At 37.3% G+C, this 14,911-nt stretch overlaps 1 protein-coding gene across 1 annotated transcript in view; it reads left to right on the top strand.

Moving 5' to 3' along the window:
* Positions 1–12,386, top strand: part of LOC132401596 (laminin subunit gamma-1-like) — a 50,035-nt gene extending 37,649 nt beyond the window's left edge. The window contains exons 14-23 of the mRNA XM_059983616.1: positions 324–529; positions 2,138–2,214; positions 2,306–2,443; positions 3,103–3,247; positions 4,227–4,376; positions 5,381–5,495; positions 7,992–8,191; positions 9,038–9,196; positions 11,184–11,283; positions 11,808–12,386. Of these exons, the coding sequence (XP_059839599.1) occupies positions 324–529; positions 2,138–2,214; positions 2,306–2,443; positions 3,103–3,247; positions 4,227–4,376; positions 5,381–5,495; positions 7,992–8,191; positions 9,038–9,196; positions 11,184–11,283; positions 11,808–12,061 (1,544 nt within the window). The 3' untranslated portion in view covers positions 12,062–12,386. The remainder of the gene's footprint in view (positions 1–323; positions 530–2,137; positions 2,215–2,305; positions 2,444–3,102; positions 3,248–4,226; positions 4,377–5,380; positions 5,496–7,991; positions 8,192–9,037; positions 9,197–11,183; positions 11,284–11,807) is intronic.
* Positions 12,387–14,911: the final 2,525 nt, after the last annotated feature.

Raw genomic sequence — 14,911 nt, 5'->3', positions numbered from 1 at the left:
TCCAGGCAACATCCTGGTGAAGATCCTCTGCACTCTCTCTCGCCCATTTCTATTATAGAGATAAACATGGGCTCCTCCCTATGCTGGCTGAGTTTTTGATGTGTTTAGCTGGTCAGCATTTTTTTTTTAAATGGCTAGTCTGGTGAGATCAAGTAACTTGGCAAGGATTTAACTTGAACTTTTCCTCATTGTTGTAGTACAGTACCATACCACAATGGTACATTAATAGAGCAGAGTTGCCATATGTAGGAGCATGCAAGAGACATAAATTTAAGAAGGTAATGTATCTAGCCCTGGCAGTAAAGATCCAATTCTTTCTACAGATGATGATGAAAATAATCTCGATGAACTGAAAAGTTTAAACAATAAGCTGGGCACCAAGACTTATCGCCTGAACAACATTGGGAAATCTGTTGATGAGATTAGAAGGTTGATTTTAAGTTATGAAGATCGAGTCCAAAACACGGATAGCGTGCTAAGTAATGTCAGGACAAAAATCCAGCAAAGCCAGACAGAAATGGACCAAATGGTAAGTCCTCACAAGATTAAAAAGGTTAAAATTTTCATTATTTTAAAATAAAATCTTGTCTGTTACAAAATAGTCATTGTTGGTATCCAAATCAGGAATGCAAACAGGGCAGCCCCGGTGTTTCAAAACCATAAGATTCCCCAAATGTAGTACCCTGACAAATGGGAAACTGATGCACTATCAATAACTCCAAAAGACTGGAAGTAGAGTAAATACTGAAAGGCCTTTATTAGCAGTAAAATGGAACACGTCCATGCCGGGTGACTGCCCTGGACTGTGGGAGGAGCAGTGACACAATCGCCTTTATCCAGGGGTCTGTGGGAGGAGCCACAGGAGCAGTCAGCAGAGAGGCGTGTCCAGACAGGTATACATGGTTTACCATGGAAACACACTTACTATTTCAGTCCCTAGGTACAACTGTCACTTCTACTGCTGTAACAAAATCCCATGAAATATTATTAGTTGTTTTTTGTGACTCAGTCGCTCATTATTTTGCAATTCCCGGGTAGGATATATTCCCTCAGCTAGAACATAACCCTTTAGCATGACACAGCTTCATGTTTCACCATTGTTTCTAGCAATGTTGCAGTATCTTGCAAAGACAGTTGAGTAACCTTGTTATGAAATAATCATTATTATAGCTACATGTGATGACACTGCCTACTGTTATGACAGAGTCCTTCACCAATTCACTATTATGTCATCAGTGTGTAAGAATTTGAAGCAGAATAGGCAAAATGACACTTTAAGCATTCATTACTTTTCAGTGAGAACGCAGTCCCTACAATGCCTCAAGTTTACTTTGCTGACTCTTCCTGGATTCTCTAATTCTCTCAGTTAAAGTAAAATCTATCACTTTCAGGCTTGAATATCTCAGTCAATATAATCAATGACTGAATAGTTAGAGCCCTTTGAGATAGATAATTCCAAAGCATTATCTTTTGTGGAAGGAAATTTCTTTTCTACATGATCTTAGATGGCTAATCACTAATCCTGACACCATATCTCAGAATTCAGCAGCTGGAAGAATTGGTATCTACCTCCTGGGTTCCCAACCAGGGATCCATGGCCCCCTTGTTAAATGGTATTATCCATAGCATTAAAAAGGTTGGGAACCCCTAATCTACCTTCAGTATCATAACTCCTTTTAAGGAGCAAGCCTTCATGGAAAATTATATGATATAGTTGAACCAAAGGACATCTAGATGAATGTAGTGTTGAACAATATAGCTGCTCAAAGATTAAAGAAAGAGCTTCCCAGTAACTCAGCTGACACAGACAATGGATCACAGTTATTTGGACTCAGTCCCTGATCAGCTCAAATCTCTACTGTTACTGCAATTAACTGCTGTTGAACTACGTTAACACTGAAGCATAAGATGGAAAATCTATCCTGCAATGTTGGCTACTGATCGGTAAATTGTGGTTACTGTTGGAAGGGATGTTGATGCCAATCCAGACTTTCACTCAAATCTTTCCCCTAATGAATTGGCAATTGGAGAGCAAAACAGGGCATTTGACAGCATCGACTGGAAGCAGGATGCAAAGTTTTGAGAATAGATTGGGAAAATTAGATTTTGTTGACAACTGTTACATTATTTCTTACAGCCGTCATTGCCAACAAATCCTAGTGGAGGCACTGTCCCAAGTGTTCTGGCAGATGAGGCTCGTAGACTGGCAGATAAGTATGTGGTCTATTTATAAGCATCCCATTGAAAAATTAATTTCATGCCTTCAAAGAGGAATATTAACATTTGATTTTGTTCTTTTATTCAGGCATCAGAAAGATGCAGAGGACATTGAACGGTTCAGTGGAGCTGCCAACACGTCTGCTTTCGAAGCCCTTCAAGTCATTACACAAGCAATCAAAGAAGATCAGCAAACCACAGAGGACATCAAGCTACTAACTCAGCAGTAAGTTGAAGCAAACTTCCATCAATGATATCTGAACGCTTACTTTACACTTTATACTTCCGCACAGCTCTATCCCTCACTGCACTGACTACAACACACAATGGGAAATAACAATTCTTCCCTTTTTCAACTAATGTTTAGTGAAAATACTTGAAATGATAAAGTGATGCTGCAAATCCCAAAAAGCAAAATGTACTTGGGTCTTGTAGTGATAGCTGTAACACATATAAAGCAACCAAGGAGCAGTTAGATGGATAAGTTTAGAATCAAGTGTTAACTGATACTCATGACCTAAACAGCAGGCGCTTGTTGGTCTGCAAAACAATCTACTTTTTTCATAAAATTCCATCAGATATTTTAGAAATTTTATTAACTGTAGAAGGTCACTATAAGGATTATTTATCTACAAAGTAACTGAAGACTATAGTACACGCAGTCACAACCCCAGCAAGATCATTTGAAGACAGTTAAGTGCAATTTTACACTATACCTTGAATATGGGAATGAACAAAGTTACAATGTAAGGCAAGAAAAGGAAAGAAATTGTACATAATAAATCAGTGGACCACTGTCTCATACAAAGACAACTTGTTTTGAGAGTGGTATCTCGACTATGTGGTGGCATTGTAAACATGATGCTAAGATTTCATTCTGCTTAGATCAAAACAGAAGAGTGACATGGCAGCAGATCTGGAAGAACAAGCAAACAGAATAACTACAAAAGCACGGAGAGGCGGTGAGAGGGCCAAGAAGAACTATAATGAGCTGAACAATTTGCTTACAATTGATATATCATCTGTTGAGGTAGGTTATGTTTTTGAGTCTGTTGATCAAGTGAAGGGGAAAGGGAGAAACATCCATACCTTTGATGAATTTGATTGGTGAGTGAAGATAATTCGAGAGATGGAATCTCTCAGTTTATCACAGGGTGGCTTTGGAAGCAGTGAAAACAGTAAACAAAAGATGATACATTTGATTTCAGACTTAATAGTAATTATTTATCAACTATCAATTACTTTGAAGCTACTCAAGCCATTTTCCTTGCTTAAGTGGGAAAAGGATTGCATTCTTGACCCTCTGTAATGGCTCCAAATGGGCCATTTAATCAAAACACCACCCTCGGGTGACCAGCTAGGAGACTGCAGGTGAGATCCTTAGCTGCTGTTGTGTTAACTGATTTCATTTGGGATTCCGAATTGACTTCAGCGCCCCATTCCTCAGGAGGATTAATATTAGCATCCAGATCACTTTGTAATTAACAGGTTTAGGTGTTTGATTGTAAAGAAAGCACCAAGCCTGAAGCATTGAATTAGTGGATAACTCACCTACTCATACTTACAATCTCATTTTGGGCAGGGAAAGGAAACCATTTCGTTAACAAAAAGATACTTCAGAAGTGAATATCTTAATGAACATAATATTTCTATTATCATTAATTACTTACTTGTATTGATTCAGGATGATGGATTTTCTAACAATTTAACCTCCCCCTGCACCTACACAGGGCACCTTCTGAATGAGAAAAGATTGTGTTTCAGTTCAAAGATAGTTTATTTCAAATTAAGTGCAATAATAGGATCAAGAAGGTTCCTGCACTTTTCCCATCTCCATTGCTCAGAAATAAACCCAGATGGACCAGTCAGACTATGAAAGTGGGAATAAGGAGCAATTGAGAATACAATTGTAACATATAACAAAGTTGTCCCATGAACACAGCTGGATATTTGAGAATTTAACGTGATGAAATCAAAATGAGAATAAAATCTTTGTTTTTCCTCATCAGAATGAAGCAAATCGACTGAAAGACAAAGAAGCTACCATGGAATCGGAACTGAACAAAAAACTTGAACTGGTTGAGACTTTGGAAAATAATATCAGTGATCTCCAGAGAGATATCAAGAGAATTTTAAAGAAAGGAGAAATAGATGAAATGGTAAGTATCTAACAATTGTGAATATGGTGAAGTGGTTGTCGAGTTGTCTTGAAGATTTGCTTTGATCCATATTAGTAGAAGAACTATGTCATTGTAAATTTTGGCATACCAACATAATTAATTTAGCCCATAGCATATTGAAAGTCAGCCCTACAGCTGTAATGTACAAAAGTAATGTTAAGGCTCCATTCATGGTTCCTTCACAAAATAAGATCATCTACAGTTTTTGATAAATGCTGTAAGTTTACTCAATTAAAACAACAGCTACATTTTTTGCACTAAGTGCTGCATGTATGCTTCTTGCTTTCAGATGCTGATAGATATTATGAAATTCAAAGTTAATTTATTATATGTCACCATGTACAGCCCTGAACTTTATTTTAAAATTGCACCACTGCTTAAGACTTGGCAAATCGGAATTGATAATAGGAAACTGAATGTGATGGACTCCTTTTTCCTGGGATGTATTCTCCATAGGCAGAAGAGATTGAATAGCAGTTTAACACACTAGCTTTACTTGCTTCCAAATATATGTGTTGAATATTCATCTCCAAACCTGCTATTGTTGTATAATATTGGTGTTTATGCTATAATGAATATGCATTTTGGGAATGGTCAGAACGTTATGATTTTTAATACTCAAAATAATGCAAGACTTCTTGCACTGATGTTTATGTCCAAAATCTGAGTGAATGTCTTCTAGATAAAGTTCTGTGATGCCAGTACATATTTGTAAAATATGTCTGGAGACTGGAAACTTGTTAAAAAGAAAGAAAGTACAGACACAGGAAATCAGAAGCAAAAAAGAGAATACTCAAAGAACCCAGCTTGAAAAAGGTCTTTGACATGAAATGTTAATTCTCGTTTCTCTCCACTGATGCTGCCGGACCTGCTGAGTACTTGCAACATTTTTTAAATTTTGTTTTTATTTGACTTTTTTGCATTTAAGGGTTTCTTTTAGTTTCTGGGTCTGACTGTAACATTCTGACTGTTTATCTCTGTAGACAGCTGAGAGACTGCAAGCCAGAGCAAATGCCGCTAAGTACTTGGCCGAAGAGGCCGTCAGAAAAGGGTCATACACACTGGAGCAAGTTGATCGGATTATAAGCAACTTAAGAGGTATGCAACCAACATTTGTGAAGTGAAAAATAAATAAATATCAGTTTGCAGGCTCATTATCCTCAGTTGTATTTTTAAAATGAAAACTGATGTCTTTTGCTTTCTCATTTACACTGGGTCCTTGGCGCTCCAGTACTTTTTTTTTGATGTGTGCCTTCTTCTGTGAAGCACACACAAAGTATTTGTCTAATTCCTGTCTCTTTTCCTTATTCCCCATCATGAAACTTGCTGCCTTTGTCTCTGAGGACTGCATTTGAAAGTCTCTTTCCCTTTTACTTACTGATGGATGCTATTACTGTCTTTTTTGTGCTTACTCCCATAAGCTTAAGTTTACTCCCATAAGCTATTTCTTTTTTTTTTGCCTTTTTTGATGTATTCTGAAACACTCTAATTTCTAATGCCAACTGCTTCTTTTCCCCTGGAAGCTCTGTCTTTTCCTTAGATTTAATATTTCTTGTCATCTGTAGTTGAAACATTTTACCTGAAGTGATTTTTGCCTAAAATGGAAGTATATTTGTTGTAAATCATGTCATTTTCTTTAAAAGCTTTAAATAGTTTCCCCAATCTACCACAGCCAACTTGCCTCTTGTACCTTATTAATTTCATTAGATTAGTTTGAGAACTCTGGCTTCAGAGCTACATCACCTAAAAGTTAACATGATACAATCTCCCCCCTCCAGGGGATCCTTTACAACATTATTAATTAACCTATTTTTTTTGCAAAATATCAGATTTTAAATAATCAGCCACTTAGTTGATTCTTCAATATACAGCACACATTTAGAAATGCATGATTTCATGATTTCAGCCCTTACATTGTTAGCACCTACTCCGTCTTTCTTGAGTGCCGTATGATTTGTGTCATGTGGACCTCTAATTTTCTCATTTATACCATGCCCTCAGTGTGACTATTTTCTCACCGATGTCCTCGGCCTACCTAAGTGATACTATTTCTTACCCCTGACTGGCGGAGTCAAGATCCTTCCTAACAACTATAGTGCTGTCATCGCTCATTAACAGCAGTAACCCAGCTCCTTCTCATTTTTTGCCTGTGCTTCCTAAATGTCACATATCCTGGAATATTCAGTTCATAGCTTTGGTCATCCTGCAATCGCTATTGGGTGAAGGCTATTATGTATATGATGGCAATTTGCAACTATTCATACCACTAATTCATCCGTATTCCTGCTGATGCAGTGTGGATTCGGGTATAGTCATTTTAACTTGGCCTTTTAACATTTGCTGTACCCTCCTAATTCTGTACTTGTTAATGTGGCACTCATAGCATTACTTTACAGATCCTGCTTTTTCATCTTTTATCAAGAATCAGCTTGCAGGGCATCATCCCTTCTACCCAGATGAAACACAGTTTCTGCTCCTTCACCCTCTCTGTACAGATCCCTTCAGTGACATCCTTGATCCTGGGATTGGGAAGGCAACCAACCAACCATCTGGTTCAAGTGACTACAATCAGGAAAAATGTTGCCCTCTCACAGTGTGAAGGTCAGCCACTCATGGAGACGCACTCCCACATAATTCCTGAGATCCATTATGCCCCCAAGCATCCAAAAGGGAAACTCTGTTAGCAAGTGCAGAGAAATTAAGGGTGCTTGGTAGTCTATGTCAGCAATGGTGTAACCCACTCCCTAAATGAGTTCTCTATTTGTGCACCACAGGGATTTCCATTATTGCTGTTCCAAAACTTGCAGCTCATGCTACACACACCCTTTCACAATTTGCCACATTGCACAAGATGCATGTCCCACTTCAGATGTATTTATTTATTCATCAGACGTACATCGAAGCATAAGGTGAAAGTTGTAGTAACAACCTGCATACACAAGGATGTGGCCCGCAGGTGTCACCGCACATTCCGGCACTAACATAGTCTGCCCACGATGCTTGGCAGAAAAAACACAGAACACACCAAGCCACTAAACAACAAAAACAGCCAAACAAGTTCCTTTCCTACCTCGCACCAACATTCCTCCAGTCCAGGCCTCCGTGCCTCACTGAGACACCCTACTATGCTGCGCCTTTTCCAATAAGTTAAAAAAATAGGTGTTATCAAATATACACTGTGCTTATCACACTTCTGCGGGAGTTGCTTTTCAATTGTAGTGTCATACTTTCATTCCTACCTGTCTTGCTTCCATCACCCCTGCTTTTTGAAGGCCTTTTACTAGAGCCTAAACTTTGTTGTCAAAGCAAGGCTATGCTCAAACCATTCTGTGCTTTGGAAGCTTCAGAAACAAAAAAAGATTCTGAGTGCTGGAAATTTGTGCAACACACAAAATGCAGGAGGGACTCAGCAAGTCAGGTTGAGGGTCTTGGCCTGTCATGTCGATCCTCTATATGTGCTGCCAGACTTACTGAATTCCTCCAGCATTTTGTGTGTGTTGGAAGCTTCAGTTTTAAACACCCAAATACCAGCAGCAGAGACAGCTGACTTCAACTGATAACATAAATTATACATAGCTTTCTTTGATATTACAGACTTCAACACACGTGTGGTCATCAACAAAACAGCTGCTGAAGATGCCTTGAATAAAATACCGAATATTAAAAGGACCATTGACAGGGCCAACACACTGACTGACCAGGCTGAGAATCACCTGGGGGATGCGTTAACAACAGCCAAAGATGCCAAGGGAAAAGCTGAAACGGCAGATGGTATTGCCAGTGATATGCAGGAGGTAATTATTTAGTTAATTTCCAACTCTGTATCAGTCAGTGAAATTAAATCTTACAACTTTTGCAATTAGTGTGCTTTGTTGTTCTTTCCGTCACTTCCTGCTGTTCACCCTTCCAACCAATTGCCACTGTCAAACAGTGCAGAGGTGCTCTCCCTGGGTGATTAGTCTTCCCCCTCTCGTTCCTTCCCTGGGCATTATTCGCAATACAAGCAGTCCAGGCTGCTGGAAGAATTTTAAAATATGCTTATGCGCATCGAGAGTGAGGAGTGCATCAAGACCTGTTGCACTCAGACTTGTAATTTAACTGCCAGGACATTGTCTAGGCTTGTGCAGTCATACTTCAGCGTAAATTGCCGACATCGACAGAGCTGAAAATTGTAGGAAATTAAAAATAATACAAAAAAATAAAGCTGTTGGAAATATTTCTCTTGCAGCTAAAGTAATCTGGCAGAACTCCAACATGTCAAACTGACTTGCAATCAAAACTAGACAAAATCCAGAATAGTTGTGATACATGGACACATTTCCAAGATTAAAACAGAGCACATCATGTTCTGTAAAATATTTGATCAATTTTGTGAGCTACATTTGTGTACTGCAGAATAATTTCTGCCCAGACTTTGTTTTAGAAAAATGAGTCTACATCAGAAATATGATTGACATATTAAACAGATATGACTGGGAAAATACTCCTGCACTATAATAATCCATCAATAGTTTTTTTGTAGGATGCATCTTTCACCTCAGTGACTGGCAACTGCTGAAAACTGAGTCATATTCTGTTGAAAGCCTTTTCTAGTTTTGCTAATAAATTTCAATGTGTGCCTGTTTTAATTCCATTGACAGAGGGCACTTCAAACGCTACGTGATGCAGAAGTTACATTAAATGATGCCATGCTATTGAATCAAGATGCGATGGATATGAGTGGGCAACTGAAGCAACTAGAGACTGAACTGGCAAATAAGCAGAGAGCTGTGAATGAAGATGCATTGATGGCTGAGTTGGTAAGATTATTTTTCATGCCTCTTAATTGACATTCAATTTGGACTTGTATATGTAATTAGTGAGGTTAAATTCTTTCAGAGATTTCACTACTCTTTGCCTAAGAAGAGAAGTCTGTAGTTCTGGGGAAGAAAATGCAATAAGCCTTAACAGTCTAGCAGTAAACTGTTGGTAGGAGATAATATGAGTCCTGAAGTGTTGTAAAGTTTGCAGAACGTAGGATCGTCACTAATACTTTCAGTCTGTTAACCCACTAGATATTCTCTGAAAGCTGCAGCTCAGCAGTAATACCTAGGCAGAACAAGGAATACCATAATTATAAATATACACCAAGAATTACAGAGGACGGAAATAATTCTTTAGTTACCATCTCCCCTTCTCTAAAGGAAAGTCTTACATGGAAGGCCTGCAACAAAAGGATTAAAGGTTCCCTAATATTTTCTCTGGAGCAGCATAACTTCCTTCCTGTGCTTTATACTGCAGTGTCACTCAGTAATTGGTGACATTCTTTTCATCGTTATTCTTCGTTTAAGTCCCTGATAGAAAAGCACGGATGGGATATTGAGAACTGAGTAGCATCGCAGCAGAGCTTGCCTGCGGTCTTCTGCAATTTTTCAGTCAATTTCATTGGGCATTCACAAATTTGATTGATCTCTTCAAGAATGTAACAAGTGGAGTCAATGGAGGGGAACATGTAATGTGTTTTAGATTTTCAGATGTCATTTGACAAGGTGCCACATTGAAGGCTGGAGCTCATGGTAATAGAAATACAGTATGTTTACATGAATTAAAGGTCTGTTATTGCACAGAAGATAGAGATTCAGAATATGGATCTTTTACAAACTAAGGTCGGATCTTGATCCTCAATTATTTATAATTCACTGAATATAAACTACATGGTGGAGGGGAAAAGAGTAAGGAATCCAAGTTTACTAATAACATGCTGATAGGAAGGCGAATAGTATTTCAGCTTTCTCTGAAAAAAGTTTGGAATTTATATGTAGGAAAGGAATATTACAATTAATAGGCATTGCAGTAGCAAAGCGGTTAGCGTGACACTACTACAGCAAGTTTACAAATTGTACATTCCTTCCCATGTGTGCTCCAGTTTCCCCCAAAGATGTATTTGTTAGTAGGTTGATTGGTCGTCGTAAATTGTCTTGTGAGTAGGCTGGGGTTGATCGGTGGGTTGCTCGAAGCCCCAGTTCCATGCTGTATCTCTAAATAAAATCAAATAGATAAATGAAATGTACAGGATACTGGAGAGCCTACATCTCAAGTTCTGTGCATTTTGGTTCTATCATTGAAGAAAGGATACACCGGCATTTGGGCTGTTCCAAAGAAATTCAGTGTTAATTGCTGGAATGAAATGGTTAGGTTATACAGCAGTTGAGTAAATTAGATCTATATTCTTTGGAGTTTAGGAAAATGAGGAGCAATTTTCTTTCTTGAAACATCTTAGATCTTAAGGGGAACATTACAGGGTAATTGAAGGCAGATAGTCCCTCTAGAACCTCGAACATGGGGACATAGCTTCAAGTTTGAGATTAACAATTTAAAATCAAGGTCCATGGACTATTATAGGCTGCATATCTCTTTAATTCTCTATCCAGGAGGGATTGTCAATGTGAGGTCAATAGAGATGCTTAAGAGGAAGATGATATATTTTGGAAAATCAAGATATTGAGGGCTACTTGGAAACATGCACAGAAAAGGAGATGAAGTTTGGGGCAGAGTAGTTATGATTTTGAATAGCAGGGCGGGTGTGAGGAGCCAGGTGGCTGACGCCTGAACTATTTTCTTCTGTTATATGACTCTGGGAAATTAATCACTTCCTTTATTGATTCCATCTTGTCTGAGACTATCTGCACCATTTAAATGTGCAGCTTGGGTCACAGTTGAGATATTTGGATTAAACTTGTAGCCTTTCTAATCTGTGAGCAGTTAAAATTTGAAACAACACATTTAACTATTTGTTTATTATTTCAGACTACAGGCACTGTAAATGCAGCAATAAAGAATACAGCAAATGCAAAGGATTCTGTGAATGAAATGATGAAATTGATAAGTCATTTACTACTTTCAATGGGTAAGCATGACAAGTTCATAAGAGAGTTAAACCATTATTTTTGTAAATCCTAAAAGGTTAATGAAAAATATTGTCAGAAGGATATCTTTGTTTTAAGTCTTAGAAACTATACTAGAATTGAAGTATAGTAAGTCTACAATTAGGGACTGGAAGATAAGAGTATGATCTAATTGTAGAAAAAAAAACTGGTTTTTAGGTAGCTTGGAGAGCACAGAGAACTATTCACTTTGTGGGTTATCTCTAATAAGCCAAAAATAAGAAAGATCAATGTCCTTTGGTGTTTAAGACATATGAGGCAAACAGGAATAAAATATGTATTGTAAGCTTTTCAGAAATGACATTTTGGAATACTGAGGTAAATGTGTGGGAACCAGATCTGAAATATCTTTTGTACTCTTGTTAACTTAAATATCTGGTGCTTTTCTGGTATTTTTTTCTCTCCAGCTGGTATCCATGTATACCAACAAAATTTCCTGATTTCTCAAGGAAGCATTGCTTACTCAATAATTGTGTTTCATTTACAGATAACCCAGCCGAGATTGACACTATGAAGTTGGAACGTGTAGAGAATTCACTTGAGAGCTTTAAAATTCAATGGACTAATGAACTACAAATACCTTTTCAAGAGATGCAGGATGTTGCTGCTCAGCAGCAGCATGCAATTGCAGCTTTTGACCAAGACATTGGTGACATCCTTGCAGATATCAGAAATCTTGAGCAAATCAGAGACAGTTTACCTAAAGGGTGCTTCAACACAGCAGCCGTTGAAAGGCCCTAATTGCTTTCCTCTACCAAAAGTTACAGGATATTTCCTATTAGGAAACGATAATTTATGTAATGCCCCAACCACCTAAAAGACTGACAAATGGAAAATGGAGCAACAACCTCTACAACTTTATTAAAACATGGTTGATTCTAATATTATCTTATTTAATCATTGTTGGCTATTTTGATGCTTGTTCCCAGCAACCTGTCCCTAGTCACCCTGTCCCCAACTTCCAGCACAAATGGGCTAAAATTAAAGATTTTGTTTCCAAAGTATTTTTACAAAATTGATATTGACCTTGAAGAGAGCAGACTATTATTGTTTACTTTTCAAATTAATAAAATCATTCAGCATTTCAAGTTACAATTTACAGTTTTAAAGTTGTTAATACCCAAAAAATATATTAGAGATGCAAGCAGATTTATTAATAGATTTTTTCATTGCCAAAATGTAGAAATGTTTCTGACACAATTATTAATATTGGAAATGTTTTCATCCTTCAATGACATAGAACTAATATCTCCCACAATCTTTATGGGATGGGTCTTCTACACGCCCTTTTACCATTTAACTGACTGTTCAGATATTGCTATACCTCTGTAAATTATTAGTGTACATAGTACTAAATAGCTGACAGTCCATTTCTGATAGCTAGTTATATAAGTTTTCCTATGGGCTGACAACCCTAAAGACAATTTGTCATGTGAGGAACAACTGTTGCTGAATTAGTAGAAATCTATTGGTTTCTAGGAAGCAGGGCCTAACCAAGATCCCATGCTTCTGGGAAAGAATAAGGTAACATGAGTGAGGACTGGAGAAGTTGCCAATGTATATGTGAAAAGGGGAGCAATGTGGCTACTGGAATGAATCTAGGTGACTGTTCCTCAGTGTCAATAGGAATTAGGTTTTTAAATCAGGAAAATTGTCTAGAAGCTGAACCCTTATTAAAGGCAATGCTACAAGGGCACAAAAATTCAGCTGCTATGTCAGCTCACATATGTTCTTAATTTATTCTTTCTTTCCTGTGTGTAAACATGGCAAAAAGATAAATAATCAGTTTTGATCTCTGCTCCTTGCAGAGAATTATATGCTGCTGCAACACTAACTCCCACTTGCACAAAGTTATCAAGAGTTAATCCTTAATTGTAGTACTGAGGGAAAATTAAGGACATGTAAGTCTCGCCTTTGCCTGCTAAACCAACTGAAGTCTCTTTTATTATCAGTAACTCAGACTTTTGAGTTCTTAGCAGATACTTGAATGTGTAGAAAGAATAGTGTTAATATTACTTATGGGCAAAGCACCAAAATCACCTCAAAATGAGTAATTTGAAGCCATTTCCTTTCTGCTGTTCATGTGGAGTGTACCAGGTGAAATTTATATGAAATCTTTATTTAGAGGAACTAGATTCATGAACTTGAATATTATTTATTTTCATATAACACCATTTGCTGATACAAGGACAGAGCCTTTGGTGGTATTAACACATTTCACAACAGTCCTCTCAGATCCCAGACTTCCCACAGCCTTGATCATTGGGGACAATCCTAATGTACTGATATCCCTCAATGGCTATGGTGTAAATGAATTTAATCAAAAAATGATGCTGGAAAACTGAATGAATATAGAATAACTTGAAACTAGAATGATTTTCCCTCACAGACTGCATTTTTATGAAATTGTGCAATTTGATAAAAAAATATTTGGCTTTTTTTAACTGTTCATGCCCTGGGAATGTCCCATTGTGCTTTATAATCTAAGACTATGAAGGCAAATGAAAGAGAAACTACTCCTTGTATCATCTTGGCCTGAAATGTCGAGTGTTTATTCATTTCCGTTGATGTTGCCTGACCTGCTGAGTTCCTCCAGCATTTTGTGTGTGTTACTTTGGATCTTTCCTGTGTTTATTTATACACCTGTTGCTTACAGACCATCGACATATACTTTGGCCTGGGAAGACTGGATTTTTTTTTGCACCAAGTACTTTTACTGTTGCAAGTTTCTTTAAGGGATAAAATGATTTATCCTAGTGGAATACTCAATACAGTATCTTTGCATTTTTTTAATATATTTATTCATTCATTTGGTTATGTGATGCTTAGTTATCACCTTTGTAGACTGTGATTTGTCTGAAGAGCAGGACACTCTTCATCTGGTTCATTTATCTTACAACAGTGTTGTCTGGGCTTCCAGTTTTGGTTGCCTGCAATAGAATTTCATTTGAATCAGTCTTTAGCTGGGAGTGCAAAGGACAATCAATACAATGGCATCATTTAATGACAGTGACCAGAAACAATCTTCTACTCACATCTTTCAGAAAAAATGTTTGGCTTATGCAAATTCACATTTATGAAATCACCATGTCAATTAGTATAAAAACACGTTACTGAACAATTTATTGTGATGCCAATCTTACGAATATGGTCTTCCCCTATCCACAACAGCAGTCCCTCTTTAAGTACTCTAAGATTTTCAGAACATAATGTTAAAACACACTGGCTGTAAAATAGCTCTTTGCTCTTTTTTTTGTTATTGATAGGTCATCTATAATACAACCAAACACCTACATTTGCACTGGAGTCTAACTATGTTGTGTTTTCTGCATGAAGTTTATATATTCTTTATTTAAATATCTCAGTATTAAAGCTGTGCTTTGAAGACACTTTTACCTTGAAGTATTTGAAGTCATTCATATACAATGAACTGTTCTTCCTATGTTTTGTATGTACATTTCATTCTAACAGTCAAACAGAATCAATAAAAATAATTGTTTCTAAGAGGCATTCTGAATGTTGATTTCAATTCTGGAACATTGATAAAATACAGTGCAATTGGTTTATAAAACCTAATGTGTGATTTGGTTA

This window comes from Hypanus sabinus, chromosome 11, assembly GCF_030144855.1.
Source record: "Hypanus sabinus isolate sHypSab1 chromosome 11, sHypSab1.hap1, whole genome shotgun sequence".
Taxonomy (NCBI): Eukaryota; Metazoa; Chordata; class Chondrichthyes; order Myliobatiformes; family Dasyatidae; genus Hypanus; species Hypanus sabinus.
The sequence above is the reverse complement of the archived record's forward strand: the minus strand, read 5'-3'. Positions and strand labels throughout refer to the sequence as shown.